Raw genomic sequence first — 27,773 nt, forward strand, 5'->3', positions numbered from 1 at the left:
GCACGCAAGTACAAAGCTGTAGGCGGTCTAGGATCGGCAAGAACCCAAACAAAGGTACACAAGGTTGATCTAGAACACGGTCTCTTCTAAGCAAAAAGCATCTCATATCAAAACTAGCAAGTCCAGGGCCATCTTTCGGTAGCATAAACGCACAGCACTCTTCAAAGCCAGTCATCCTCCACCGTGAGCCCAAACGCGTAGGCGACCAACAGCTGCAGCATGTCCCCCGTGATCCACTCGGCATCATCCAGAGCCGGCAGACGAACGGGCTCCCAGCGAACGTGCTTGCCCACCGCAAAGCCACGGGCCCGCTCACAACACACACAGGCGGCGGTGCAATGGCCCCATTTCGCCCGGTGCGCGCTGCGGGGTCCGGCGCAACAGCCGCACCCGCGCCCGCAGCACCCGCCGCGGCCCTCGCAGTCCTCCCGCAGGAATTCCGTCAGATGCCAGTCCGGCCTGGCCCGGTTGGCGCACACCGCACGTTTGACTGGCCCAAAGCTGACGGGGAATTTGCGCAGGATCCGGTGCGCCTTCCGCTCGAGCTTCCAGATCTGCTCGTGGACCGTGCACAGCTCGTTCTCGATCGCCTGCATCTGCGACATGGCCGAGAAGATGGGTTCAGACCCTACATCGCTAGTGTCGGCGAGATGCCGGAGCATCGCGTCCAGGACTTGGTGTTTGTGCTGCAGAGCGGCCTCGTGCTGGATCTCGAAGTTGAGGTCGTTGTCGTTCTGGATCAGGGATATCATGCTGCGCCATAGTTGGACTCCCTGCTGCAGTTCGAATGGATCTTCAAATTTGCGGGCAGCCAGATCCCACGCGAAGAGTCGCAGGCGGGCGCCCTGCGCCTGGTGGAAGTTCCCGCGCTTCTCGTGGAAGGTCTCTTTCTTTCCGTCGATCCATGCACCTACTTTGATGAATAGGTAACACGGCATGGTTGGGGGTTTGATGTGGGGATATAGAGACGGGATGATGGGTCTGTGTGGGGTCTCAAATGAGCAAGGTGGTGTCTTGTTTGATGGATGATACGGGAGAAATTCGTCCTGGGGAAGTGACTGGCCTCCTTGCCGGACCGTATGTACATTATCATGGCGACTCTTACCGCAGATTCACGGAGCGTGGCAATCATCATGACAACATTCGGAGCGAAATTTGCAACCCGTCCCATGACCATGACTCCATTACCTGGTCCCTCGAGCACAACTTCCGCCAACACTCGCACACAGCCCTTCACACGTCCAACTCAACACATCTTTCCACCTTCATCCCGATCATAATATACCCCACCTTCCCTACCCTTTGCACGATGTCAAGAATACCAGATTTATTGGGGACGGGGGATCTGCTCCCAGTCCCGGAATATTCATTCACAAAGGACCAATCTAGAGAGCTGAAGCACTTGCTCCAGTGCCACGAGTCAGCCATCATCACGATCGATTTCTGCATGGATGAGCTATGCGGAGTATTGGAGCGCGCCAAGGTGCAACTGAACCTGATAGAAGAGCAGAGAGAGGATTTGGACAACCTCGAGGATAGCATCGAACACCTGAGATTCCGACCCGAGAATAAGACGTCTACCCTCTGGGCTGGGACCCTCCAAGACAGGTTCTTCCCCAGGATGTTCGGTGTCTCACCGAGCGACGAGCGCTACGACTGGGACGCCCCTTCGGCTAGGGTTCCGATCCCTGGTGAGTTGGTTGCCCACACCGGTTGTGTTTGGTGCGTCGAGAGCGTGCACGGGTAACTGATAGTCAGATAGCTGGGTTCCTTACCTTGATGACGCAGACCTCTCTCGTCGAGCCCAAGCGAAGTGACAAGATCCCCAGCAGCGCGCTCGAGTGGACGCTCCACCGCATCGCCTATGAGGTCAACCTCGTCCACGGCATCAACGCCTGCATGACGTACGTGCAGTCCAGAACCGCCCTGACCTACGACTTGAGATGGCCTCGTGCCAGACTCTCAGGCGTGCCGGACTTCACGGTGATATCCCGCCTCCGTAAACGTCGCCCTCGGGTGCGCTTCGTGATCCTGGAGAGGGACAGACCGATGAGTTCGGCGCCGGACACGGAGCTTTTAGCTTACTTGTGTATGTGCTTCCTAGTCCTTCTATACCAGACTTCCTTCGAGCCTGGGGCATTATACTAATCGCTGCATATCATATCATTAGTCATGGTCCACAAAACCAGGCAAGACGCGTGCGAGACGAGCCCCGTCGTCTACGGCCTGGCCACCGACGGGGATACAATGGCCTTTTATCGATTCGAATATCCGGGGAAGGCAAGCATTTGCGCTGGGGGGTTTTGGGCATGGAGAGAGACTTTGCTAATAGTTCTTCTCTAGTACCATTTCACTATCAAACCCTACAAGGGTACAGGGCTCGGCCATGATATCGTCACGATTCTCTGGAAGATCTTCATAGAAGCCCGACACGTGGAGCGACACCCATGGGGCTTGGGGTCGGATGGAGACTCTAGTGGAACGGAAGGCGGTTCCGACGAGCATGTTCGGATGAAGGAGTAGAAGTGGGGTGGAACGTGGGTGGATTATGTTTTGCTTTAAGAACCTTCCGACTTGCTTTGCAATAGCTTGATGTTGGACTAGAGGATATGCTCGAAGAAGGTCAAGTTCTAGTGAAGTTGAGATGATTGAATTTGTAACAGCGCAGATCATCTTTCATCAATGATGTTTACCAAATGTCTATTCTTGTGTCAACTGAACCCAGTAATGATGAGACGAAGATACGAAATGCATTCTTATCTCCGGAATATCGTGTGTGCCATATACTGTATTAGAGCATTGTGAGGATTGTTGACTTGAATGCGTGGTTCTTATCTCCGACGAAGCTGTCCAATCTCCGACGGAGCTGCCCAATCTCCGACCCTTAAAACCAATCCCCAACTCAGTCAATCCAACAACCAGGAAGAGACCTTTAACCCATTCCCTCAACATAGCTGATGCACATCTCACAAGCGAACCAGCCAAGCATCTCTATCCTCATACACGATGCCCGCGAACCAAAGCGTCAAAAAGGCCCTCTCGCTGATCGAGGCCGACGCCACCAAAGTGCTTGGCCTGAATGTCGGCCAACACAGGGATGTCCAACCGGGCCAGTACATCCCCCGAGCGGGTCAGGAATCCACGCAATGCGGGGCAATCTGGAACCAAGACTGACAAGCCTGATGCTGTGTGACAGAGGCACAATCTCCGCCGGAACTCTCCTTCGGCAACCTCTCGCCAAGCACGACCTACATGGTCATCGGCCTCGACATCGACGCCCCCTTCCCTTCATTCGGCGTCCTCGGCCCCATCCTGCACTGGATCCAGCCGGGTTTGCAGCCCACTGCATCAGAAACTGATTCGAGTGTCCACGTATTGAAAGTTACGGCCCCGTTCGTGGCGAACTACATCGGTCCCGCCCCGCCCCCTGGCAGCTCGCCGCATCGGTATATCTTCTTCCTGTACGAGCAGCCGGCGGATTTTGTGGGGGAGAGGTACGCTCCACCGGGTGGGCAGAAGCTGGGGAACATGCATCGCATGCGCTATGATCTTGATGCCGCGGAGGTGCAGTTTAAGCTGGGAAAGTTGGTGGCGGTGAATTATTTTACTAGCAATTAGGGCTTTGGTGGGTAGGTGGATTGGTGATGCGGAGTACAGCTGTTCACCCAGCACGATTGTTGGCATATGACGGTCTTTGCTATAGTATAGATCGGGTTTGTGTCTTATGGGTAACACTACAGCCAGGTTGGTAATCTCTATTAGGCAGCTATTGGACTCTAGCAATAGAGCTCGGACTTTCTCCATGTGCTTCGATCATCTTGTACCAAAAGTTGCTATCAAGATCTGCTGAAAGTGAGTAGACTGGTCGCCTCATGTCCAATTAACTTATGACCAACAAGGCGTGACTCAAGCAGACAAGGAAGAATGCTAGATGTACTCCGTACTGCTCAGCAATATCCGATCCTCTTAAATTTACTTTGTGGAATTTGGGGGGGATGCGGTGCCAAGCCATTAGACGTTGTCCCAATGCAATAATCGCCAGTGATTAATCTGCTTGCCTGACAATCACCCCTCTGTTCGGCACTGTGAGCGAACAGATCTAAGATCAGATTCAATGATCATCTTCATGAGCGGTCCATCCCTTGCATTTCCTGTAGGAACTTGCAATCATAACTCCGTTCATGAATTCCACATTCCGCCCTGGGCTTGACTCCGATACCATCCGCGCTGCTAGTTTCGCGAATTCGGCCCTGTAGCTCTTATACTTGCATCTGGAGAAGATTGGTATCCTCGTTCTTGGCGCGTACAGCTAGCTGACTACTTTTGTTTCTATGGATATCCACAGTACCGAACCTTCCGGCGGCAGGCGTCGCATGGTGAATGCTGGCTGTCATCATTTGTCTTGTGCGCGGTAACCGTGTCGGTCCCTTTGGGCTACAGTAAGTTGATGGTCTGACCTATCTTTGGAGTCAGTGTCCTACCCTTTTCTTTGGCGACAAGCTTTGCATGCGGAGCAGGCCCCGTCACTGAGTACAGAACATTGGCTTATATGATAATCTGGGGCTTTGATGCACTGCGTTCACGTCTAGACTCGCATACCTTTTTTCTCTGCGATGCATGTTTATTTTGAGACTATGGCAATAGGTACGCAACTCGTCTTTATAAGACGACTTACACTCCATCTAGTCGTTTATCTGAATGCTTAATACGTCTCATGACTGTCAACATTAAGTCAAGTCTGTCGTCGGTCTGTTAATCGTCATCAGTAAACACGCCCTCTGAAGACGAATCCGAATCAGTCCTAGGCTTCTCCTCGTCATGCACAGGCCCCACCTGCAGCTCCGGCTTAACCCATTCTGGATTCGCCGCCTGTATCTCAGAGAATAGCAATGCAAAGTACTCCTCAACGCTGCGCGCCCGGTCGCGAGGGATCGATCTCGTCAGCCGAAGATCCAGACAACGTATGGTCACCATCCTCAGCATCATCTTGATTCGTTCCAAAAACTCCCTGGAGAACGCCACCCTCCCACCATAGCCCGGAGAAATAATCACAATGATCTCGGCAAGCAATTCGAGGTCCTCAGCACGATCCATGGGTAGGAGGCGGATCATCGCCTTTTCGATCGTGAGAATACTCGGATAGGCAGCAAGAACGCCCCCGCCGCCATTGACGCCCCGAAAGGCCCGCCGGTAGTGGCGCGACGCCAGGGCGTTCGCCTCCCAGTTGACCAGCATCAGCGGCGGCATGAACGCGGTGGCCGCATAGATCTTCGGACGGCCCGGGGCCACCGTCTTACACCATCCCCGCGGCCGTTGAGGCGGCGTATAACCCGTGCAGGTGATAGAGACTCCGGTGGGGTTGTCGGCCATGGCCATGGCCCAGATCTGACATCGCAACTCGGCCGGCAGGCGTGGAAACGGATGAAAGGTCGCCCGTCCTGCTTCGACTGCGCGGGCGGCGACGTCGTCGTCCATCTCCCTTCTCTTCGCTTCGTACTCCTCGACGCTCTTGCAGCTTCCCCACAGCGCCGTGTCGGCTGCGCGGGCTTTTTCGGCCCCCGTTCGTGGCGCAATGTCCGGATTCCCTATGGAGAGACAGGGCGCTGGGCGAGTGGGGCGCAGCGTTCCATCTTCTCTACTGCGGGAATAGCATCGCTGTGGGTGGACGGTGTGGACTTTCCATTGCTCGTCGGTATAGGTGTAGGGGCTTGGTTGGGCGGCGGGGGCTTTTGGATCTGATTGCGGTGCTGTTGACATCGAGATGTTCTGGTTACGTGCGGTAAGAGGGTGGAGTTTGGGGGGGGGAGTGGGGGGGCGTGAAGGTGTATTTATGTGCTGCTTGGTAACAGAATTAGGGCTTACGGGAGGTATTGGTTTAGGTGTCAGTGAGTCAATCTCGCATGCACGGGGCGTCATCAGGAAGATTAGAGGGCCAATCGAGGTGCTCGGCGTAAGACATACTTAGTACAAATCGAGTTTAACATGAAACTAGCCGGGCACTAACATGTGCTAGGTTAATGCTGATGCATAGGGCACTTACTTTCAGATGCGGCTCGAACACCCCCGAAAAAAGAGTGAGATTATGGTGGTATTGTGATTATTCATGGGTAATTCGTAAAGACAAAATAGACCTACATCCTTCCCCGACAGAGTCTCATTTTGGTGTGGATCCAGCCAGGACTTATCTCGTGAAGACGAACGCTATGACTATATTATATAAGCAACATAAATGGGGCATGATTCTATACCGACCTGCGGATAATGAAAGTAGCGCAGCCAATCTTCGAGGCTACCGCTCCGTCTTTTGGAGTGCTGAAGCCCTGAATCCCTCAAACAATCAGCCATTTGTAATTCCCTAGCAAGTCAGGAATATGGTAATGCATCCTTGTTGGTTTCAGCCACTGCAGACAAGACTCGGTCCAATTATGTACATTGCCTTTCCCAACTAATTTGTATTCAACAATTCTCTGCCACCTTGAGAATATGTACAGAGATAGGACGAAACCGCCTAAACCACAGATTCCAGCTCACCAGCTACGAGATAATGCCGAACACGGTGTTCGATGTTTAGGGATATGATACTGCTTCGATATCTCATCTCGTAGTGTTCTATGATATCACAATAAGACATACCCGCCACATATGCCAATTCCGTGCTCCCTCCCTTGGACCACAACCCCGGGCTCGAAAGTCAGGAGACCCAACCTGATGACAAGGATAACAGTGCAGACCGTAAGGCTTGAACAACAGAGATTTAGAAGATCTATGCTAACGCAAACCTAACAAGTATCCACCATGATCTTGTCGAGATCCATCCAATCACCACCCGTGAAGCAATTGGGGGACCATCCCACGTAGACGATCGGATGACCAAAGCAACTCTCGCCGAACTGACAGAAGTGGACACCGCAGGCGGAGACCCCACTAGTAATTGTCCCGCTCTGCCAAATATAGCTCTGTTGAAAGACCTGGGGGCCGCCGCCGGTGTTGAAGACCAGGGTCTCCTCGTGCGGGGTGCCGGTGCAGTTTGAGTGGGACCACATCTTCACGGTGACGTAGTGGGATGCGGCGTGGGCGCCGGTGGTTACCAGAAGACTGGTGGCGATGATGGTTTTGATGAGCATGGTGTGTGATGTCGTGTTGTCTTGGTGGACGAAGAGAGGGATCTGTGAGATTGTCAGAAAGGACAGTGCAATTCCGATAGAAGAGGCAATGAAAGCCAGTTAGACTGACTGAGACGAGGCTAACACTTACTGCAATTATTTTTTGGGGAACGTTTTGCTTCTTGAATGTTTTGTTCTTCCATGCGCCAGTCCGTGGACAGACGGGGTTACATATGTATTTTCATCGGTCTCCTTTGAATGTAAGCCCCAGGGGTATCCCTCTACCAGATTTCTTCCACATGACCAGCTCCAATCCACCGCCCCTGATTGTCTGTACCGTCAGCATTGGCAGTATACCAAGAACCTCGTATCTAACCTGGTAGGAGACTTGGCATAGTAGACGAGTTGAATGGGGGCCAGACCACCACTCGCCCGAAATGGCAATCGCCAGGATCTAAGGTACCTACGCATACTCCTTACTCTGAAGGCTGATCCCTACCTACTAGTAATGACACACTGACTGATATATAAATCATGTAATAGCATCATGATCGCGGCCTGGGGCCTTGCAGCCTGGAGGCGACCCCGCTCACCGCCCGCCCGCCGGTGGCTGTCACTTCCGCTGCGATCGCCTCGCTTGATCGTTCTTCATCCTTTCACGCATCTTTTGACACACTAGATGTCCATCGACTGCATCAACTGGCCCCCATTGTCATCACAGGAGATACAAGAATATCAAACCATACCAGCAGGGATCTTTGGACAAGAGCTGAGGCACACGAACGGATAAATTTCGGATCCACGGGCTGCGACTATCCTCCCAGCCTCCACTGAGTCAACTAGCCGCAGGGGTTGAGCATGAATTTGCCTCAGGCTTTGCTCTGCTTTGGTTTGATCTCTCTAATTACCCTCTACTCCCGCGGCCGAGTTCACATTTCATGCTTTTATGGCGAATGATTCGGATTGTTGAAGTATGTATTAACACAAACGTAACGCTAGCCATCCAGCAGTACCGGTACACGAGCACTGAAGCAGAGCTCAAAAAGGAGAGCTAATCTGACGAAAGTGCTCTGACAACCTCCTCAACCTCCTTTCCAATCACCTCTAGAATTCCCTCGGCTTCGCGAGACGACATAATATCCAAAGTATAGTCGATCTTCCACAGCATCGCATCTTCCTGCTCGCTATACGCCACCTCCAGCATTAGATTGCGACGACACGGCAAGTCGTTCAAGTCCAAGGCGTCAACAGACGTTTTCTCCTCGGTTAACAACGCAGTCATGGGTCCTTCAGAAGGGCCGATGCGACACGGGGTCAGAATACTATCCCCAGCATCGCCACCGGCATCACGCTTCAACTTGCCCCAGAGGATATTGACAAGCAAATTGAATTGGAGATCGTTACCGGACGATTTCATCATCTGGAGCAGGTCTCGGAGGTCTGTCTGGTCGTGCAGAGCACGTTCGTTCAGGCTTTGCTGGATGTCGCTGATGCTGGCCGATACGGGCCCGAAGAGGGCGTTCTGAACGACAAAAGGTAGCATGTTCACTGTTGGACCCGCCAGCCGATGGATACCAGGAAAGTCGTTGGACCGCCCCGCTGAGAAGAGTCCGAATGTTGGGTGGTCGACTGTTGTGATACGCGCTAGGCCGCGGCCAACGGCTAGAAAAATGACGGAGGGCATCGAGATGCCTTTCTGGTGACAGAGACTCTCAACCTGGCTCAGCTTTTGCAGGCAGAAAAGCTCGGAAGACTTGACATCTTGGAAGTTCTGCTGGTTGTAGGCGTTTGACCCTAGAATCGTGGGCTGCCCCATGCTGAGCCTTCGTCGCCAGGACGAATCGGGCTTGCGCTGGGCTTGGCGGGCAAACGAGGAGAAGTCAGCCGGAGCTGATAGAGATTTGCCCAGATAGAGGGCTTCCAGATCTCCCAACATGATAGGGATTGTCCAAGCGTCATACAAGGCATGATGGAGGGTTAGTAGGAGGACGTCAGAGTCTGGCGAGTCTAAAAGACACAATTTGGCTGGTGGTATGAACATGGTCGACGAGGAAGCTGCATTCCTGTCGATAGAATGACGAACGGAACCCTGAGATGCCTCATTGCACAGTCGCCTCTCCACGTGAACTCTGTCGGCCCGAGGACTTTTAGACACGACTTGCACAACCTCAGCGGAAGACACGGCGGCAAAAGAGGTGCGAAGAATGCTATGTCTCTCCTGAAGCGCGTGCCAAGCATCCTGTATCCGCCTCTCATCAATCCGAACACTGCTGCGGAACGCGAATGTGAACTCCCAAAGTCGTCTGCCACTTTGAAGCCAGCGAGATATGTAGAAAAGCTGACCGCTGAGACAAGGTAGAATAGCCTCTACGTCCTCTTCGGCCAGAGACAATATAGCCAATGCTTTTTCTCTTGACTCGCGAGTTATCATGGTATGATGAACAGCCTCGAGTCCCGTATTCGGTAAGGTGATCAGATGCTTCGCAGCAAGTCTCGCAATGCCTCGGACTGTCTTTCCCTGTAGAATATCACTCGCAGAGAGTCTCAATCGAGCCTTCCGGCATCTGGCACTGATGTCAATTGCCAAAATCGAGTCCACTCCGAGTGTGAATACGCTGCTATCGTTACGAATCTGCTCAACAGGGGTCCCCGTCACTGTCGCAAGAATCTCCTTGATGACTGTAGCCTGGTAAGCCGCTTCCGGAGAATCGCCAGATTCTTCATCGACAACCTGCTGGCAGGGGGTAGCAAGGGGCAAGGCACTAAGCCCAGTTGGAAAGCTCAGCACGGGCGCATCGGGGCAGTTGACAATCTCGGCCAGCCCTTGAGCAAGCGTCTCGAGCCAGACTTTGAGCTCACTCTTTCCCGCGAAAACATCGCGACAAGACACCCGAATAAACAGAGATTCCGGAGCTTGCTCGAATTCGACATTGAGTTTGTAGTGAGGAGAGACCAGCTCGCGGTCCGACACGTACGGCTGGAATATCGAGGTGCGATCCGGACTCTCCGACTTGTTGAATGTGAAGAGCGCGTCGAACAGTGACGGACTGGGGCTCTGGCTCGTTAAACGCCAGCCTTTCTGGACCTGACCTAACGAGACGTGCTGATGCTGTAGAGCATCCGCACAGAAGTGTTGAATAGCCCGCAGGGCCGAGCGAGTGCTCTGCAGAATGGAGTCCAGTGTCAGACGAAAAGGCACCGTGTTGATAAGAGGGCCCATGATTGACCCAGTGGTGCCATCATCCAGCCCACGTCCAGAAACAACATGGCCGAATACCACATCGCGCTGCCCTAACAGGACTGCCAGTGACCTTCCATAAGCAAGCGGGGCGACGGTTTGCAGAGTGACTTCGAGGGAGCTGCATCGATGTAGCAATTCCGCCGCCGGAATCTGCACCTTGACCTCTGCCCATTGCGGTTGGGATTCTGTGGAAGAGTCTATTGGAGCTGGAATACCAGAATATCGATACCCTGCCACAACAGTGATCCAGAATTGCGTGGATTGTTCCTGAAGGTTTGCGACCCTATGAGCAGCCGGCGCGAATGGCTGGACTATCACATCTTGTCCGCGGTAGATCCCCTCCAAGGAGTCAAACGTGAGTAGAAGAGAGAGCCCGTCATACAGACAGTGATGCATAGTGACGATCATTAGCCGCTGAGCGTTGTGTTGGAGAATGTGAACTTTCCAAGGTGAAGCTTGGAAGCTGTCTATCTCGGGATAACCCCCTTCTTCCAAGATTCGACGAATGGCGTTTGCCAACGATTCTTCTTCGATATCATAGAACCACCGTATCGATGGGTGCTTATGAACCGCAGCTAAGAAGCCACCACCTGCCTCATGCCGATGGAATGTAGTCCGCAGAATATCAGCCTGCTCTGCAAGCTGCTTCCACGCACTCTCCAGATGACCAAGGTTGACGGAGTCGTCTAGAGTGACGATGTGGTGGTGTACATAATCCTTCCCGTTAGTGCTCAAACAATGTGCTATCATGGCCGTCTGCAGCGGCGTGCAGCGGTATGTCTCAACGATTGAGTCGTCTCCATGTAAAAGATTGATGTCCGCATGTGGAACCAATTTAGTCTGTTCACTCTGGCGTACGGAAGGTAAAATCGAAGCGTTCTCCAGATGATTGTACAGTGACCCGACAGACGGATATCTCAAGATATCGCTTGAAGACACTTTCATCTGATGTTCTTGGAAGCAACGGGCGAGCCGGATAGAGATCACCGAGTCGATCCCTAGCGCAAAGAATGAGGAATTCTTGGCAATCTGGTTTTCAGGTAGCCCGGTGATCTGAGAGACGATCTGTCTGATCTTCGTCTCACCTTCTGTCCATTGAATTTCGTCCCATGCAGTTGTCTGTGTCTGTTCATGTCCCTGAACTAGAGCAGGCTCATCTACGACTGCGTCTCCTGCAGCCACCAGGCTCTGCAACAGGATGACCATTGTGCTGAGAAGGGAAGTAGATTGCTGGGACAAAGAAGGATCACTGGTGGTTCTCAGCCGCAGAGTGATAGTGTCTGTCTCTGTGTCTGCTCTAACCTCTAGTGCCAGTGGATAGTCTACCTCCATGACACTATCCATTTCCTGCAGCAAGACATCGACCGATGAAGTCCTTACGGCAAGATAAGAGAACATCGTGTTGAATAAAGGGCCTGGGGCGTGGCAATATCGCTGAATAGCACGTAGCGACGTGTGTTGGTGAGGCAAGGAGTCTAGACTGGCTCTGGTATGCTCCTTGATCAGATTGACCAGACTCGACGCGCCAGATGACAGGCGGAACCGAGCAGGGACCGTGGTCACAAGGGGAATCAGCATGGTTTCGACTGAGTCTACTGGTATCGCTCTACCATTCATGACCCGGCCAAAGATAAGATCACCTTGGCCCAGAAGCTTCGCCAAAGAAATAGCCCATATAGTTTCTATCAACAGCGGGGCAGTTGTCGATATGCGAGAGGCAAGATTAGAGAGCTCAGATAGCTTGACAGGTAATGCCTCTGTCGTGATACTGTATGTCGTATTGCTCGGGTCATCAACGATGACAACTCCAGGATAGCAGTCTGAGAGATATTGAGACCAGTACTGCTCGGCTTCTTTCTCCGCTGGCCTGACCAAGTATCGATATAAGGAGGTAAGATTAATCGCATCGCTGGATGATTGCCCGGAATAGTGCTGATATAGCCTGTCGAGAAGTATTGCCATACTGGCCCCGTCAAAGATCGAATGATGGATGGACAGCATCAGCCACCCGGAATCATGGTTTTCCGTTGAGCACGCAGCAGTCATGTGCATAGGAGGATGTCTCTCGATGTCACAAACAATCTTGGATGCAATCTGTGGCTGGCATTTCTTGAAGTGCTGCCGAGCGGCTTGCTCATCCGCCACCTCAATCTCATCCCAAGCTACTTTTGCTACTCGAGGCTTCAAGACCACTTGCACCACCCGGTCATCCATGAGGTGGAAACAGGTCCGAAAGATCTCATTCTCCTGTATTACGTCTTCAAATGCCAGTCTGAGTGCTCTTAACGATGCGGTAGGCCGCAACCGAAATAGTGTATGGTTGACGTAGAGTGGAATATCACTGTCAACCGAACTGGAGACAAGGCTTTCCTGGAGAGGTAGGCAGGGTCTGATAATCGCGATTGAGGAGTTTGAAATGAGCTTCGGAGAGGCGCGAACGGCACGATCAAGGGTCACCAGCTGCTGCGTAGATTCGAGGAGCTGCCGCCCTGCCTGCGCGTTTCGGCCTGCCTTGTCGCCGTGCCTGGGCAATAGTGCCAAGTGCTCCACAGTCGCACTGCGCATGATGTCGAATGCGGAGCAGACAAAGCCAGCTTCCCGCATCCGAGCTGCTAAATCCAAGGAACTAAGGCTATCCAGCCCCAGTTGGAAGATGCTAGTTGTTCTTGTAACGGCATCACTGTCAGCCGACGTCACGGAGCAAACAAGATCGACAAGCTCCTGCTCCCCAACTGTCAACGGTGCATCTTCTAATTCCAGATTTGGTTCTCGCTCTGTGACCGAAGGAGTCTCAGCTCCATGCAGTAAATCGTATGCAGGGATACCCTCGTATAGAGCTACTAGGCGGCGATTGTCTGCTTTGCCCGATATCTGAATGGGTATGAAAGTGACAGGGAGCAAGACACTCGGAACCATGTAAGCTGGGAGCTGCTGACGGCAGCGCTCTAAGACCTGGGGTACCCATTTCTGATACTCCTCCCGCGCAAACACTGGCTGTGCTGTGGCATTTTCAGGACGATCGCTGGCAGGACTAATGAAGGTGACCAACTGAGGCCGCTTCGTGATCGGTGAAGGTGTCACTATCGAAGTGACGTTGACTGGGCGCTCAGCACATCGACGCACTGCGATAGATACTTCTTCCAGCTCCAAACGCTGACCGCGGACCTTTGCTTGACTGTCTCGTCGACCGAGATATTCGACACAATCGTTCGCCATCAAACGAACAATGTCACCGGTGCGGTACATATGTTGCCCGTGAAAGTAGGTGAATCCTTTTGCATCCGGTCTACCGTGATATCCCTTAGCGACAAGATCTCCGGTGACGCAGAGCTCTCCTGCCTGGCCTCTTTTCACGTAATCATTGGTCTCCGGCTCGAGAACATGGAGGGTGATGTTCCCTACAGCTGAGCCAATGTTTCGGACCGTCGAGGAAGCAGTCACCGTGTGGCTTGTCAGCCCGATCGTAACCTCAGTTGGTCCGTATGCGTTGACCAGAGCAATCGATGGCTTTCCGACAAAGCGTTCGATAATTGTCTCAGAGATTTTCTCACCCCCAACCCCGAGATATCGGAGATCGGGCAACTGCTCGGCACTGAGACCCGTGTGCTCGAGGAGGGAAGGTACAAATCCCGCGTGAGATATGCGGCATTGAGTGAGGACCAGGCGGAGGTTATCGAGCAGCATGGTGCGTGGGGCAGTCACCAGACGAAGCCCATGACGCCAGCCCAGAACCATCTCACAGATATGAACATCAAAGGCTCGACTGGCATGCGCCAAGTAACTGCCCGCGCCTCCTAGCTTCAAGGTGTCTGGCACATCCCGACAGATATATTCGGACTGCGCTTCTGTGAAGGCAGACAGATTGCCACGGGTGACCAGAACGCCCTTCGGCAGCCCTGTGGACCCGGACGTGTAGAGAAGATAACAGTTGTCAGACGGGTCTGCCTCAATCACTGCTACTTCGTCAATGCTAGAAAGCTCCTCACGAAGCTCAGGACTGTTGACATCAATGACCTCGCATCCATCCGGAGGTATTACGTCTCCTAACACCTCATGATCCGAGAACAAAGCCGTAGCACCACTATCACTAAGCAGAAGGACTCGCCGCGCTTCGGGCAGGTCTTCTGCAATGGGAATGTAGCAGTTCCCACTCTTCCAGATCGCCAAGACTATTGCGTACGCGATGAAGGAGCGACCAAGACAGACGCTAATCATCGAATTGCGCCAGCCCCGGCGGACGAGCCACGTTGCAATCCGGTCGGAAGTTTGTGCCAGCTCACCATAAGTCCACATTTGAGACCGAATTCCGTCTTCACCGACTAACTCTATGACTTCAACGGCTGGCCAGGCTGAATTCAACTTCGCCCAGTGGTCTACCCAATGAAATGGAGATAGACTGGGTGCTTGCTTCAGTTGCTCGCTGACCACAGGTGCGTGTATGGAGAGAAGGTGTCTAGCGAAGGTCCGAGTGAGGTCGTGGATCTTCTCCGTTGGATTGCCGATCATTGCTGTGGCCAAAGCATGAATCTGCTGTAGCACGAGGTCTACATGATAAGTGTCCATCAAGTCACCTCGAACTGAGAGCGTGCATGACAGATTGTCTTTCCCAGAGCATTGGACGCTCAATGAGACTGGGGAGCTTTCGATGGTAGACTGCGCAGAGTGTATTTCTCCTGGCTCGGCATGAGTATTCCCCGCGTAATGTGCATTGAACGGGGCCTGTTGAGGAGGACATTGCAGGATCTCTCGCATCACCCCGAGTGGCACTTCTTTCAGTGCAACTGCACTTGACATGAAGCCATCAATTTGACGTAACAAGTCTCTCGCCGTCATTTGAGGATCGATGACAATCGGAACAGGTACAGTAGAATGCGAAGTCAGGACAGCCGAATCAGCGGTGGACGAGGTGACGTCTCCGAGAATCACTCTATCCAGCTCAAGGTATTTGGAGAGGATCGTCGCAAATGCGCCTTGGAAAATCGTGTCAATTGACTTCAGGCCGTACTGAGCCGCGAAATCCTCAAAATTCTTCCTGGACGCCTCCAGAGTGAGGGTTCGTGACACGGTTGGTGGATAGTCCGGCTCCAGAACCATGCGCACGCAAGAGAGTGTTGGGAATTGTCTTTCGCAGACTCCGACGAAACCCGCGAGATGCTTTTGCCAAAATTGAGAAGGATCATTTTGCTTGTCATTGCACGGCAGCAATGACTCCAACTGTTGCACCAATGCCTGCAGACCTTTGCCCTGAACCGACCGTGATTTATATACCAACCTGGCTTCGGAGGATGCGACATCGACGCATAAAGTTATTTGGATCTAGAGGACGCAAGGAAATGGTCAGCACTCGCACTGCGTGGGACAGTCATGGCTATACTCTAACTCATACATTAATCTCTGACCTCACTGGCATCTTTCCGCCATGGACGAGACACAGCCCGAACTCGACCCTCTTCATAAGCACGTTGGCGTCTAAGACCGGAACATGAAAGACACCCCATGTGAGCGCCAAACTGTAATCCATGCATTGTGCAAGGACCAGTATGTGTTCAGCCTCGCAGTCTTCTGCTCGTGCACTGACCCAGAAGGCAACCTGTGTCTGGCCGGTTGCATGCATCACCCAGCGCGCATAGCCCTCCACCAGGGCATCGACATCGGCTGAACCCGTGAGGTCTCTCAGTTGCTTCACATTGTACACACCATTCTCCGTACTCTGTTCATCCGATGACTTTAAAGGTCGCTCGGGAGCTGGAGTGGTCGGCACAGGAGTGTCTCCCAGCCCGTTAGTTGGACCCAAGAGATGCCCCCAGAGTTTGAGGACTGGTACCGTCATGATTTCGAGTCTTAGGATCTAACGAGCATTGACTGCGTGCTGGTCTGTGGTTGCACACCATATCAGCTCTATCGTGTTCAGCGCGGATAACGAGCGTCTCCCGTCTCTCTATTTATCCGTATCAGCCCAGTGTTCTTTATCTGTTTTACTGCTACATGAGCTCCCCATCCCTCCTCCTGCCTTCCTTCCGGGTTATTCACACACCGGGGAGGAACTATCAACCAGTACAGGACAACGACCTATCCTAATCTAGCAACCATGAAACCGGCCGACCCCACGCAGTGACGCTTTACAACTGCATATGTCTGTCATCAATGATGGTAATTTTCAACCTGGTATTTCCCGCAACCTGCCAAGATTATCCTACAGACAGGGGCAAATGAGACATTGCTTCTTGGCGAGACATGCCCCCTCTCTTGGCAGCACGATCTCTAGCGCTTTCCGCGCTTGCTCGTATCGTCAGCTTGCTGAGGTAATCATTACTCGATCGGTTCTCATCATAGGAATATGTTTTCGGTGAGGTCCACGGGTCTACGCTACTATGTTGTACCGATCATGCCGAGACAGTAAGCGGCTGTGGTGGTGGAAAGTGGCCTACTTGTAATCTGCATGAGCAGTGAATACAGCCTATATTGTTTTGACTCGAAGACTGGAGTATACAGAATCAAGCAGCGACCACCACGACACTGGCATGCAACCCGCAGACAGATCATATCCCGAGCAACCCCGGTGCGAGATGCCGGTACCGGCGATTATCAGATTGATAAGGAAGGCTTGATTTACGCCGACTGGCTTGTGATCGGTGGGTTATGGTTCGACAGGGCGGGGCCAACAGGCGTGGAAAACTCTGCTTACACGCTAAGGAAAATGCACATGATGGGAGGCCGCTTAGCTAACCTAAAATATCCACACATCAAAGCTCGACGGGTTGGCCCTCTCCGCTTGTGGCACTGTAGAATGTGTCTTACTGGATCGGGCTACTGGTCAGGTCCTGCGTGATAATCCGCCCGGTATTGACTTTTGGGGGACGCTAAAGTAAATTGAGCTTGCATGCCAAGGATCTGATTACCAATTCCTAGCAAAATTGAGTTCAGGGTCTCACTAAAGATGGTTGCGAGTGCATGCCAAGAAGCGAAGGGGCCAATGGCGGGCGATATTCAGAACAGGGGTTCAGTTTAGATGCGATTATCAGATTAGATGCTGGTCGGTGCGTGGGTCCCGAGCGGCTGCGCGAGAGCTGATACGTCAATCGTGAGAAACAGGGTCCATGCTGTTCCTTGTTACCACCCGACGGTAATTTTCAGAGACGAGATACCAGCCATACCGCAGTGGGAGTCGTACGACCCTTCCCAACGCCGAGGAGTGAAAACGGTGCACTATCAGATTTTAGTCTCGTTCGGGATCAATAGTGCCACCAAGCCGAGTTACGCCAGCGAGGAGGAAAAATTCTGTTGCCACCCATGTGAGACGCATGTTCCCCGGAAGGCTGTCTGCCGGTGCTGTCGATACCTTTTTCAGTTGTTTCGACGCGTGTCTTAAACCGCGCTCCTCTCGATCGCAACATTTGGCAAAGATCTACTCTTCCTTTGGACATCGTGTCGCTTGACTTCACAAACCAGCCATGGCAAGTCGTGCTTCGCTCGATCGTACTCGAGTCCATCAGACTTCATCCCCGGATCAAGTGACTGCCTCCGACCCTGAGAAGCACGAACCCCCGACCTCGAATGACAAGGAAGCTCAAGGGCAAGTCAACGAAGCCATGGAGGACGGAGCAGCAGGCCTCAACAAGGTCGAGGCCGCAGCTTCCGTCTGGACCAAGAAGACATTGCTGGTGATCTACGCCTGGTTCGTTACCCTGCCTGTCCCTCAGCTCCTGCAACAAAAAAAAACAGGCTAACAAATGTCCCCTCATCCCAGGATCTGGGTCTGTTTCTTCATGCTCGCCTTCCACTCCTCGATTGGCCTGAACGTCTTGGTCTACGCATACGCGAACTTCAACACCGCCCCGGAGATCTCGACGGCCGCCATCCTCGCGACCGTCGTCGGCGGCGTGATGAAGCTACCGGTAGCCAAGATCCTGAACGTCTGGGGCCGCGCGGAAGCCCTCCTCATCTTCACATGCCTCTTCGTGCTGGGGATCATCGTCCTGGCCGCCTGCACGGGGCCCAGCGGGTTCGCAGCCGGCTACGTGCTGTACTGGGTGAGCTACAACGCCCTGTACCTGATCCTGGATGTATTCATGGCCGACACCTCGGGCCTGCGCAACCGGGCGTTCGCGTTCGGGTTCTCCAACACGCCCTTCATCTGCACGGCGTTCACCGGCCCGCTCGCCGCGCAGTCGTTCCTGGCGATGACCTCGTGGCGCTGGGCCTACGGCGCCTTCGCCATCATCTTCCCCTGCGTGTTCCTGCCCCTGGCGGTGGTGTTCAAGTTCCACGAGCGCAAGGCCAAACAACTGGGCATCTACACCCCCCGCCAGAGCAACCGCACCTGGCCCCAGTCCGCGCTGCATTACATCCACGAGTTCGACGGTACGCGCCTGTCCCCTGCCCCCTTTCCCCCTCACCCCAGCCATCCCCTCCCGCCTATCCTATCCCACCCCCAACTAACCCTCAATCCCACAGTCGTCGGCGCCCTAATCCTAATCGCCTCATTCATCCTCCTCCTCCTCCCCTTCAGCCTAACCGTCTACGGCCGGGCGCAATACAGCTCGGCGACCTTCATCGCGATGCTCACCGTCGGCTTCATCCTCCTCCTCGCCTTCGCCGGCTGGGAGCGGCTGTACGCCCGCCGCCCGTTCATCCGGTACACGCTCCTGCGGCAGCGCACCGTGCTGGGCGCGTGCCTCCTGTCCGCCTTCCTGAACCTCGGCTACGCCGCGTGGGACCTGTACTTCCTGAACTTCGCGATGGTGGTGCACGACCTGACGCCGGCGGAGGGCGGGTACATGAACCAGATCTACAACATCGGGTCGTGCTTCTGGGCCCCGCTGTTCGGGCTGTACATCCGCCGCACCCGCCATTTCCGGGATGCGTGCCTGTACTTCGGCCTCCCGCTCATGATCCTAGGGTCCGGGTTGATGGTCTACTTCCGCGGCGAGCACCATCCCATTGGGTATGTGGTGATGTGTCAGATCTTCATTGCGATTGCCGGTGGCACGCTGGTCATTGGCCAGGATATGGCGGTCATGGCGGTCGCGGATCACGATGGCGTGCCGATGATGCTGTCGGTGCTGGGGCTGTTTGCCAGTTTGGGCGGTGCGGCCGGGAATACCGTCGGGTCGGCGGTGTATACCAATGTCTTTCCGGACCGGCTGCGGCAGGCGCTGCCGGCGGCGGCCCAGAAGGATTGGGCCGATATCTATCTCGGTGGGTATCTGGCGCAGATGGCCTACCCCGTGGGCTCGGAGGTGCGCACGGCCATCAACTTTGCCTGGGGCGAGAGTCAGAAGTATAGCTGTATTGCCACCACGGCGGTGCTCGTGCTCGGGTTCCCGTGTATTCTGATCTGGAAGAATGTGAGCGTCGATCAGAGGCAGAATAAGGGGGTGATGCTGTAGGTTGGGAGAGAGTATGTAGGTGATGAAGGTTGCGAGAGCGAGGGGGTAATTATCCTATCAAGTGTTATTGTGCTACGTTCTGGTGTTTAATAGTGTGATGTTGCGGTTGATCGGTGCCGGTCAATAGAGACGGCCTTTTTATTTCCGTACAAATGTTTTAATATTTACCAAGTTCTCCACTCTAAAGAATTCACACAAGTTGACCTCCACCGCCTACGACACCTCTAAGTCACATATTCAACGACTGATGCACCACACTCTCCCGATAAACCGCACTCTGCTCCACCAACTCCGCATGCGTCCCCTGCACCGTACACCGACCCTCCTCAATCAGGAAAATCCGATCCGCCCGATAAATCGTGCGCAGTCGGTGCGCGATCGCCACGATCGTCGTCTTCCCCACGAACCCCTGCAGCGCCTCCTGGATCTTCCTCTCCGACTCCCCGTCCAACGCACTCGTTGACTCATCCAGGAGCAACAGGCGGGGCTTGCGTAGGAACGCCCGTGCGATCGCCAGCCGCTGCCGCTGACCGCCCGAGAACTGCTTTCCGTTGTGCGTGCAGATCGTCTCGTACGTGTCCGGCAATTCCATGATCACGTCGTGGATCTGGGCGAGTTTACACGCGGCCTCGATCTCGGACTGCGTGGGTATGTCGGTGGGCCGAGCTCCGAGCGCAATGTTGAAAGCGACGCTGCCTTCGAAGAGCACACTCTCCTGCGGGACGAGGGCGATCTCGTCGCGGAAGTCCGTGGAGCGGACGCGGGTGATGTCCTGATTGTCGATGTAGATGGCACCCGAGGATGGGTAGTAGAAGCGTTCCAGCATCGCCAGGATGGTGGATTTGCCCGAGCCACTGGGGCCGACGAGGGCGTAGAATCCCCCTGGAGCCAAGGTGAGGCTCAGGTCGCGGAGGACGGGGAGGTCCGGCGAGGTAGGGTACGAGAACCGCACGTGACGCAGCTCGGCGCCAATGGGGGTAGGTGAAGGCGTCGATTCGGAGCAAGGCATAAAGGCTGGGTTGGCTTCGATGTCGACGTCAGACTTCTCCCCGCACGGAATTCTCCCTTTATGCCTGTCCGTTTGGGCTTCCTTCTCTGCGGAGTCGGTGTTCACCAAGTCCACGATGCGAGAAGCAGCCTTGCCGGCTTTGGAGAGGTCCGGTGCAAGGGCGAGCATCTGGCCGCAGGATTGAGTGCTGAAGAGTAGCGCGGGCAGGACAATGAAGAACTGCGTTTGAGAGTAAAGACCTGAGGCAATCTGCTTGGAGCCCCACCAGTAAGCGAGAGCGCTGATCAGATTGCTGACGCTGAAGGCAGTAGCCAGCCAGAAGTTGCCCCAGGCGATAGCCTTCATGGTCTTCTTGTATGGGCCCTGGATCGCATGGATGAACTCCCGGTAAAGCTGTTTTTCCAGCGAGAATCCAGCCACAAATCGCAGGTTCCCCAGCGCCTCGACGGTGATTTCGGTAACCCGCGAGAACGCTTTCTTGTGCCGCTCGGCAAACTGATTTTGTACGCGGAGCTTCATGACCCCGGCCGCCAAGAGGACAGGAATGGTAGGCAGGAGGACAATGGAGATCTTCCACGCAACGATGAACGAGATAATAATCCCGGCAAATAAATTGACAGTTGTTGCCAGCAAAAGACCAATTGTTGTTCCAGTCAGGCCGCTGATAGCTGAAGCATCGCCGGTGAGGTAGGAGATCAGCGTTCCTGGACTGCGTCCATCTGTGCCATGCCAGGTGATAGTCTGGGCGAGCAAGGAGCGGAAGGACGCAACGCGGATGCGATAGAGTGTCTGATCTGCAGCCCACCCATAGGCGCAGCCGCCAATGATGTTGGCAAAGAACTCTACGAGTCCGACGACGAAGAACATGAGGCCGAAGAAACTTCCGCTGTGTCGGATGCTAGGAGTGCCTTTACATGGACTGAGCGCTCCCAGCGTATTGCCGAATAGAACCGCGTTTGAGCTATAACTAGCACCAATAATGACCGACATACCCAGCCCTAGTATGATCAGAAGAAGATTAGGGCGGATAAAAGAGAAACAGATCTTCAAGGTTAGGCGCTTCGAGTGGTGGGGGTCCTCTTGCTGTGGTATTGACGTCCGTTCCCCGGTCGCATCGATCTTATCTTTCTCGTGGATGTTGTCTTTCTCAGTGACAGGCACAAGCTCAGTGTGAATGCCAGGTCTATCATTCATGCTGCCGGCGGCTGTCACAAGCTCTGGCGCCTCCCCTTGATCCAACTTCTGCTGTGCAATCATCGCTGCATACCTACCACCCTGGTCCATTAACTCCTGCGGAGATCCATACTCAGCCACTCGTCCCTTCTCGATGACGATGATCTGATCAGCGTCCTTGACCGTCGCCAGACGGTGCGCGATGGAGACTATCGTCGTAGTCCCCGACACCTTGAGCAAGGCCTCATGGATCAAGCGTTCACTGATAGAATCAAGTGCAGCGGTTGCCTCATCAAGTACAAGCAACTTGGGCTCACGAACAAGTGCGGTCGCAAGAGCAATGCGCTGCCGTTGACCACCGCTCAACTGCCCCCCAGCAGTCCCAACACTCGTCGCTATTCCAAAGGCTTGGGCTTCAATGAACGAAAGTGCATTAGCTTTATCGGCAGCCTCTTTCGCCCGACGAACAATTTCGGCAATCCTAGGATCGCAAGCAGCGAGAACGTCTTTTTCCGGGGTCCCCGCTTGAATCTGCTCCACGACAGCCGACAAACTCATATCGAGAATCACCTCCGTCAGACTTTCGTGCGCGGTAGACCCAACGAGCCCGTAAGCGATATTCTCCAGGATCGACCGATCGAAGAGTTGGGACTCTTGTTGAACAAAACCCAACTGCCCGCGCAGGCTTGCCACGTTCACCGCACGGATATCTTGACTCCCGATCCGGACTACCCCGGAGCATGGATCATAGAACCGCTCCAGAAGTGCCACGATGGTGGACTTGCCTCCGCCTGACGGACCCACGATGGCAGTGTGTTTCTTTGGCGGAATGTAACAGTTGACCCCTTGCAGAACGGAATTCGAAGGACGTGCGGGATATGTAAAGCTCACATCTTCGAAAACAATCTCCTTATCGGCGAGGTCTACGCTCTGTTTCCCCGTCTCTGAAGTGCCATCGATTTGAGAGTCACGGTTGATGACCTCCAACAGCCGTTCGGATGCACTTGCGGCGGCGCTGAACACATGCATGTACGGGGAGACTTGACTCAAGATGAAGGAGGCTGTAAGACATCAGTCAACATGCTAGAGCTAGACCAATGAGAGGTTCTCAAATGCCAATGGCAAATAATCGAAGGAAGAGGCAAGGAAACAAAACTTACCATCAATGAGAATAAAGATCACCGTGTACACGGCCCCAAGGGAGACCCCAGACCCAAGACCATCAATATAGTCCGCAATCAGGTGCGCACCCTTCCAATACGCCAGAGCATTGGAGGAATACACGATAAAGAACAAAAAGCCCATCTGGGCCGCATGCACTGCTGCCTTCTTCAACGCATCCTTGCGCGCGTTGAACAGATTCGATGAGAACAACTCCTCCAGGCGTCGATGGGCATTGAAAGCATGCACGATGCGGGGATGCGACAGGCTGGAAGAGGCAATGGAGGTCGCCCGATCGACATGTTTCCCGACGCGGTTGCCATACCGCGAGGTAAAGTGGCCTCCCACCAGCGACATGGCAAAGAAGCACGGCACGATGGCGACCAGAATCCCCGCCACAACCGGCACTTTGATGAAGGCCACGATGTACGCGGTGATGAAATACGACAGCGTCGCGATGTATATGCCCACCTTCTCCGAGGTCCCCGACTGTACCGTCTCGATGTCGCTCACCAGCCGCGAGATGACCTGTCCCGAGGGTAGGGTGTCATGGAACGCGGCTTCCTGGCGGATCAGGCTGCGGAAGTACCCCTTGCGGTAGCGGCGGGCCAGACGCTCGCTGACCAGCGCCCAGCAGGCGGCGTAGATGTAGATGGCGGCGAAGTTGAAGATGGTGATGTAGATCAGATAGAGAACTTTCGTCCGGACGGAGGACGAGTCGTACCTGGTCGCGGAGCAGGAGACATCGTTGAGCTCGTTGATGAGCTGGCCGAGCACGATTCCCAGCAGAGGCTCGGGAATGCCGGCTGCGATGGCGAAGAAGGTGCCGACGAGTATGAGGGCCAGGTCGACGCGGGTGTGGTTGAGCGAGAACAGCAGACGGATGAAGCTAAACATAGTCTTGATGTCCTTCGGCTTCGGGATGCATCGCGACACCAGGAGGATCTATCTCGGTCAGTGGTTCTGGTAGAGATGACGAGGTTGAATTCTTACAGCCTTCTGTGCGTGGCTTGCGCTCTTGACAGCTCCTTCCGTCTGATCGCTCTTCAAAGGCTCTGATGCTGACATTGTGAAGCAGCAACACCCTAGACGGCAGCGGCGCAGTGACTGTGAAAGCTCGAGGGAAGCAGGTATAGAACACCATTGACCTCGATTCCGGCAATCACTCGACCGACAACTGTTCGGCCACGGAAGCAATACGGACTCCGACTAGGGTCAGTCGGCAGGATTGGCATTCTTTACGTAAAACAAAAGCTAAGAAAATGGTCTCTCATGCCTAGATAGATTATCAGATCATCAGATAAGAGGGTCTCCGCGGATTACGGTATCATACCTAATACAGCTGTAACCCCCATACACGGTATTAATTTCCGCCCTCGTTTTGCAAATATACATAGCACTCACTCACTGTCCCTGTCCCCACCAGCAGCCGCTGGAAGATTGTCACCTTCCCGATTGAACGTAGTTTCTCGTAGGTAGGCTTCTATGGGAGGCTCCAGTGCAGGCACCTTAGACTAGTCCTTCGTGTCCCATCAATGTGCCTTAGACCCTGTCTGGGCATCATGTGATGTTGTTTCCGACGCTCAACAACTACCTCCATGAGGTACCTATTCTCAAGGAACCGAATTTTGATTTGTTGTCTGAGGGCCACAATGGCGCGAGCGTTCTCATTTCAGTTATACGCCCAATGCTTGTGAGAACACAAGTGCAACATGTTCTGGCTGACCCCTTCACACTCGCAGGTATGCCGAAAAAATGGCATTATCGAAAGAGAGCTTTGCCAAACAGATCCGTCCAGCTCGGAGCTGATCAGTCCGCAATCATTACCTAGTCAAGATCAAATGTCTCACCCGGCGGCGGGGAGTTCTCGCGACGACAAATTGGCTTCGACTTTCAAATCAAGGGCCGTTGAGGGGGGCCAATGTAGGAGCGTAGCGAAATAGACACCTCAAGCGAACAGTGGCAACATACTTACTCTCCTCAGTAACATTAACCCTATGCCGAGTAATTGCATCCATCTGCGCCATTTTCCATCGCTTTACATGCAAAAAGAATAAAAAAGCAAAAAAAAAAAAAGAAACATTTTGTATATTACTTACAACACAGCGCCCGGACACCCTCCCACGATGTAACATCGACCCAGATATTGACACTTGGCAGGAGGGGTTTCGTTCACCGGGATTCCGCCGGTCGTCACATCGAAACCCCCCTACACCGGGAGGCAAGCCGGACCGAGTCCATCAGGTGGTAAGACTAGGTACCTTCCCAGCAGATTTGAGAATTGCAAGCCTTCCAAGTCATTGACCTCGCGCGTTGCATTCACGGATTCCTCCCGAATCAACAACCCGGGTTCGCCCTCGCCCCCACCTTTTGATCGTGAGAGTGAGTCATCCGTGAGCGTAGGTGAGACATCGACCTGCGAACATATCTCAGCGGTTCCGCACATGATAGGAGTCTGCTGGGTCCGATTGACGGAGGAGGATGGAGCGGCATGATCGCAATCTATTGACCATAGACTTCCAAATGATAAGATATGACAATCGGCCGGCTGCCTACGGTCATGAGGGCTCTGAGCATTGCATGCTACCGCTGCTCATATTGCTAGAAGATGTTCAAGCAAGATTTTGGCAGCTGTGGGGACGGTGAAGGAAGATGACCGCCGTAGTCAACGGCAAAATCACTTTCACGATTGTTTGGTGAAGGGAATGCTGAGGGAGATCTTAGTGATCGGTAGGCTAACTGGATCATGTTAATCTGTTGAGTATGGGTACTCAGCATCCCGACAAACGATGATGTACCATCAACCTAGTGGCCCCAATAAGCTTCCCTTTTTCTTCTTTCTTTTTCGATGCTGAAAGCAGGGGAATGACATATTGAGACTTGTTTGAAGAGGCCGCTCCTCAAGGAAAGCCTGTCAAGACTTTCGTTACATGTTAGAGACACAGAGTAAATGTTGAGTAGAGAGGTTATTTGAACACGTGGGATAAGCCACGGTCGATGATCAGCAAGTCAAATCATTCGCTCTTTAGACGGTGTGGAAGACTAGGTAGGCTGTCGAGACCTGGATACGGATCCTCTTTACAACGAGTCTGTGCAGACTTGATTTTACAGCCAGGATACTAGTAGGCTGGTGCCCTCTTCGAATCCAGTCCCATGGAATGCTGAATCCTCATCCAGAGGGCATAAATTGGTTTTCTCAAAAGGCTCCCACGAAGTATATCTCCATTATACATACAGCGGACAGATGCGGCCATAAAGTCCCAATTTAAGCCCCAATGCTACAAATATTCCAAATGCACATTCCAAGCCAAGAGAAAGGAGGAAACAGCTCTAAGCCAGTATTCCTCCTAATAATGCACTCCCTTCCATTCAGGCAACCTTAATGCACACCTTCCCGATCTGCGCACCAGAGGCAGCATACTTGTAGGCCTCCACGACGGCCTTCTCATTGAAATCAAAGACCTTATCCACGGGCAGCCGGAGACCCCGCGTCGCCACGAAGCGCGTCACCTCCTGGAGCAGCTGCGTGGAGCCGACGGTGATACCGCGGACGACGGCGCCCTTGGACAGGGCAAGAGCCGCGACGTCCGGCATCTTGGCCTGGTCGGCTTGCGACAGGAAGCCGATCACTGAGATGTTGCCACCCATCTTGACGGCATTGAGGGACTCGCCGATCGTGCCCGATCCGCCGTTCTCAAAGATGTAGTCGACCCCCTGGCCCTGGGTCAGGCGGAGAACCTCCTTGGACCACTCGGGGTGGGTCTTGTAGTTGACCACATCGTCCACGCCGTAGTCGGCCTGAACGCGCTTCAGCTTCTCGTCGCTGGAGGAGGTGATGATGGTGCGGGCGCCGGCCGCCTTGGCCAGGATCAGGCCGGTGATGGAGACGCCGCCGGTTCCTGGGTTGATGTTAGATAGATTCGTTGGTTTTGTACTGAGAAGCGGTTGGGGAAGAAACGGAGTAAAAGGTAATGGAAATGGATGGGAAAGAATCAACATACCCTGGAACAGAACAGTCTGGCCGGGACGAAGGGGAATATTCCCATATAGCGCATTCCACGCAGTCACACCCGTGCAGACCAGAGTCGACCATTCGCAGAAGGACAAGGCGGATTCCTTGGGGACCTGCACCGCCGAGGCAGCCGGGATGCAGACGTATTCGCGAAGCACACCGTCAATCGGACCACCCTGACCGTTCTCCCAGTTCAACTGGGGGCCGAAGAGGTTGGTGATATCGAAAGTACCAATCACGTGGTCACCAACAGTAACGTTCTTCACGCCTTCACCGACCTTCACCACAACGCCAGCGGCGTCCGAGCAAGGAACCACATTGTCCTTAACGGGGAAGGGGTAGAGCGAGGTGGCAACGCCGATGTCTCGGTAGTTTAGGGATACGCCGTGCACCTTGACCAGAACCTCGTACTTGGTCGGCTCGGGCACGGACTCCTGGAACTCCTTCAGGTTCTCGACCGAGTTGCGAGGGCCGTTGATGCGGATGACTCTTTGGCTGGGCATGATTCTTGAGGATCGAGGTTGACTATCGGGAATCGGCTGGTGGATTTTGGTGGTTGGTAGTTAAAGATCTGACTCAAGCGTGAACTGGAAAGGGCAAACTGAACATGGAAGTCGGTCAAGGCAGGAGCTCCTGGCAAGCTTTTATGTCCCGGTTCTTCTGCATGGAGAGAAGTTCTCACCTT

The 27,773-nt window shown here is 53.8% G+C and overlaps 9 protein-coding genes across 9 annotated transcripts; 3 read left to right on the top strand and 6 right to left on the bottom strand.

Annotated features, from left to right (window-relative positions):
* Positions 1–161: 161 nt before the first annotated feature.
* BO95DRAFT_459519 (uncharacterized protein) lies at positions 162–938 on the bottom strand (the record flags this gene model as incomplete). The annotated part of the gene is made up of 1 exon (XM_025588656.1): positions 162–938. The coding sequence occupies one exon, from the start codon at positions 936–938 to the stop codon at positions 162–164; it is 777 nt and encodes a 258-aa protein (XP_025446531.1).
* A 371-nt stretch (positions 939–1,309) lies between these two features.
* Positions 1,310–2,343, top strand: BO95DRAFT_427933 (uncharacterized protein; the record flags this gene model as incomplete). The annotated part of the gene is made up of 3 exons (XM_025584821.1): positions 1,310–1,722; positions 1,755–2,089; positions 2,171–2,343. The coding sequence occupies 3 exons, from the start codon at positions 1,310–1,312 to the stop codon at positions 2,341–2,343; spliced, it is 921 nt and encodes a 306-aa protein (XP_025446532.1).
* A 600-nt stretch (positions 2,344–2,943) lies between these two features.
* On the top strand, positions 2,944–3,802 carry BO95DRAFT_220093 (YbhB/YbcL family Raf kinase inhibitor-like protein). The gene is made up of 2 exons (XM_025581185.1): positions 2,944–3,130; positions 3,197–3,802. The coding sequence occupies exons 1-2, from the start codon at positions 3,007–3,009 to the stop codon at positions 3,616–3,618; spliced, it is 546 nt and encodes a 181-aa protein (XP_025446533.1). The 5' UTR covers positions 2,944–3,006; the 3' UTR covers positions 3,619–3,802.
* A 788-nt stretch (positions 3,803–4,590) lies between these two features.
* Positions 4,591–5,786, bottom strand: BO95DRAFT_438760 (2EXR domain-containing protein). Its single transcript, XM_025585593.1, has one exon. It carries the CDS (start codon positions 5,755–5,757, stop codon positions 4,753–4,755), a length of 1,005 nt encoding a protein of 334 aa, XP_025446534.1. The 5' UTR covers positions 5,758–5,786; the 3' UTR covers positions 4,591–4,752.
* Positions 5,787–6,779: 993 nt separating this feature from the next.
* On the bottom strand, positions 6,780–7,124 carry BO95DRAFT_459523 (uncharacterized protein; the record flags this gene model as incomplete). The annotated part of the gene is made up of 1 exon (XM_025588657.1): positions 6,780–7,124. One exon carries the CDS (start codon positions 7,122–7,124, stop codon positions 6,780–6,782), a length of 345 nt encoding a protein of 114 aa, XP_025446535.1.
* Positions 7,125–7,764: 640 nt separating this feature from the next.
* Positions 7,765–15,754, bottom strand: BO95DRAFT_503103 (putative nonribosomal peptide synthase; the record flags this gene model as incomplete). Its single annotated transcript, XM_025591074.1, has 4 exons — positions 7,765–10,655; positions 11,082–14,387; positions 14,541–15,660; positions 15,731–15,754. 4 exons carry the CDS (start codon positions 15,752–15,754, stop codon positions 8,155–8,157), a joined length of 6,951 nt encoding a protein of 2,316 aa, XP_025446536.1. The 3' UTR covers positions 7,765–8,154.
* Positions 15,755–17,679: 1,925 nt separating this feature from the next.
* BO95DRAFT_438761 (MFS general substrate transporter) lies at positions 17,680–19,902 on the top strand. Its single transcript, XM_025585594.1, has 3 exons — positions 17,680–18,019; positions 18,092–18,705; positions 18,799–19,902. Exons 1-3 carry the CDS (start codon positions 17,796–17,798, stop codon positions 19,731–19,733), a joined length of 1,773 nt encoding a protein of 590 aa, XP_025446537.1. The 5' UTR covers positions 17,680–17,795; the 3' UTR covers positions 19,734–19,902.
* A 60-nt stretch (positions 19,903–19,962) lies between these two features.
* Positions 19,963–24,184, bottom strand: BO95DRAFT_404935 (ABC transporter ATP-binding protein; the record flags this gene model as incomplete). Its single annotated transcript, XM_025583979.1, has 3 exons — positions 24,070–24,184; positions 23,076–24,021; positions 19,963–22,976 (listed from the first exon to the last, which is right to left on the bottom strand). The coding sequence occupies exons 1-3, from the start codon at positions 24,142–24,144 to the stop codon at positions 19,963–19,965; spliced, it is 4,035 nt and encodes a 1,344-aa protein (XP_025446538.1). The 5' UTR covers positions 24,145–24,184.
* A 2,042-nt stretch (positions 24,185–26,226) lies between these two features.
* Positions 26,227–27,770, bottom strand: BO95DRAFT_380522 (zinc-dependent alcohol dehydrogenase family protein). Its single transcript, XM_025583341.1, has 2 exons — positions 27,078–27,770; positions 26,227–26,975 (listed from the first exon to the last, which is right to left on the bottom strand). The coding sequence occupies exons 1-2, from the start codon at positions 27,589–27,591 to the stop codon at positions 26,446–26,448; spliced, it is 1,044 nt and encodes a 347-aa protein (XP_025446539.1). The 5' UTR covers positions 27,592–27,770; the 3' UTR covers positions 26,227–26,445.
* Between the last annotated feature and the right edge of the window lie 3 nt (positions 27,771–27,773).

This window comes from Aspergillus brunneoviolaceus (assembly GCF_003184695.1).
Source record: "Aspergillus brunneoviolaceus CBS 621.78 unplaced genomic scaffold BO95scaffold_6, whole genome shotgun sequence".
Lineage (NCBI taxonomy): Eukaryota > Fungi > Ascomycota > Eurotiomycetes > Eurotiales > Aspergillaceae > Aspergillus > Aspergillus brunneoviolaceus.

Bases quoted from the DNA above. Each gene is read 5' to 3' on its own strand.
- BO95DRAFT_438761 (XM_025585594.1), top strand. From the start codon at position 17,796: ATGGCAAGTCGTGCTTCGCTCGATCGTACTCGAGTCCATCAGACTTCA. The intron at 18,020-18,091 runs GTTCGTTACCCT...CCCTCATCCCAG, and splicing joins TTGCTGGTGATCTACGCCTG to GATCTGGGTCTGTTTCTTCA. The intron at 18,706-18,798 runs GTACGCGCCTGT...TCAATCCCACAG, and splicing joins TTACATCCACGAGTTCGACG to TCGTCGGCGCCCTAATCCTA.
- BO95DRAFT_380522 (XM_025583341.1), bottom strand. From the start codon at position 27,591: ATGCCCAGCCAAAGAGTCATCCGCATCAACGGCCCTCGCAACTCGGTC. The intron at 26,976-27,077 runs GTATGTTGATTC...ACATCAACCCAG, and splicing joins CCAGACTGTTCTGTTCCAGG to GAACCGGCGGCGTCTCCATC.
- BO95DRAFT_220093 (XM_025581185.1), top strand. From the start codon at position 3,007: ATGCCCGCGAACCAAAGCGTCAAAAAGGCCCTCTCGCTGATCGAGGCC. The intron at 3,131-3,196 runs GTCAGGAATCCA...GCTGTGTGACAG, and splicing joins CCAGTACATCCCCCGAGCGG to AGGCACAATCTCCGCCGGAA.
- BO95DRAFT_438760 (XM_025585593.1), bottom strand. From the start codon at position 5,757: ATGTCAACAGCACCGCAATCAGATCCAAAAGCCCCCGCCGCCCAACCA.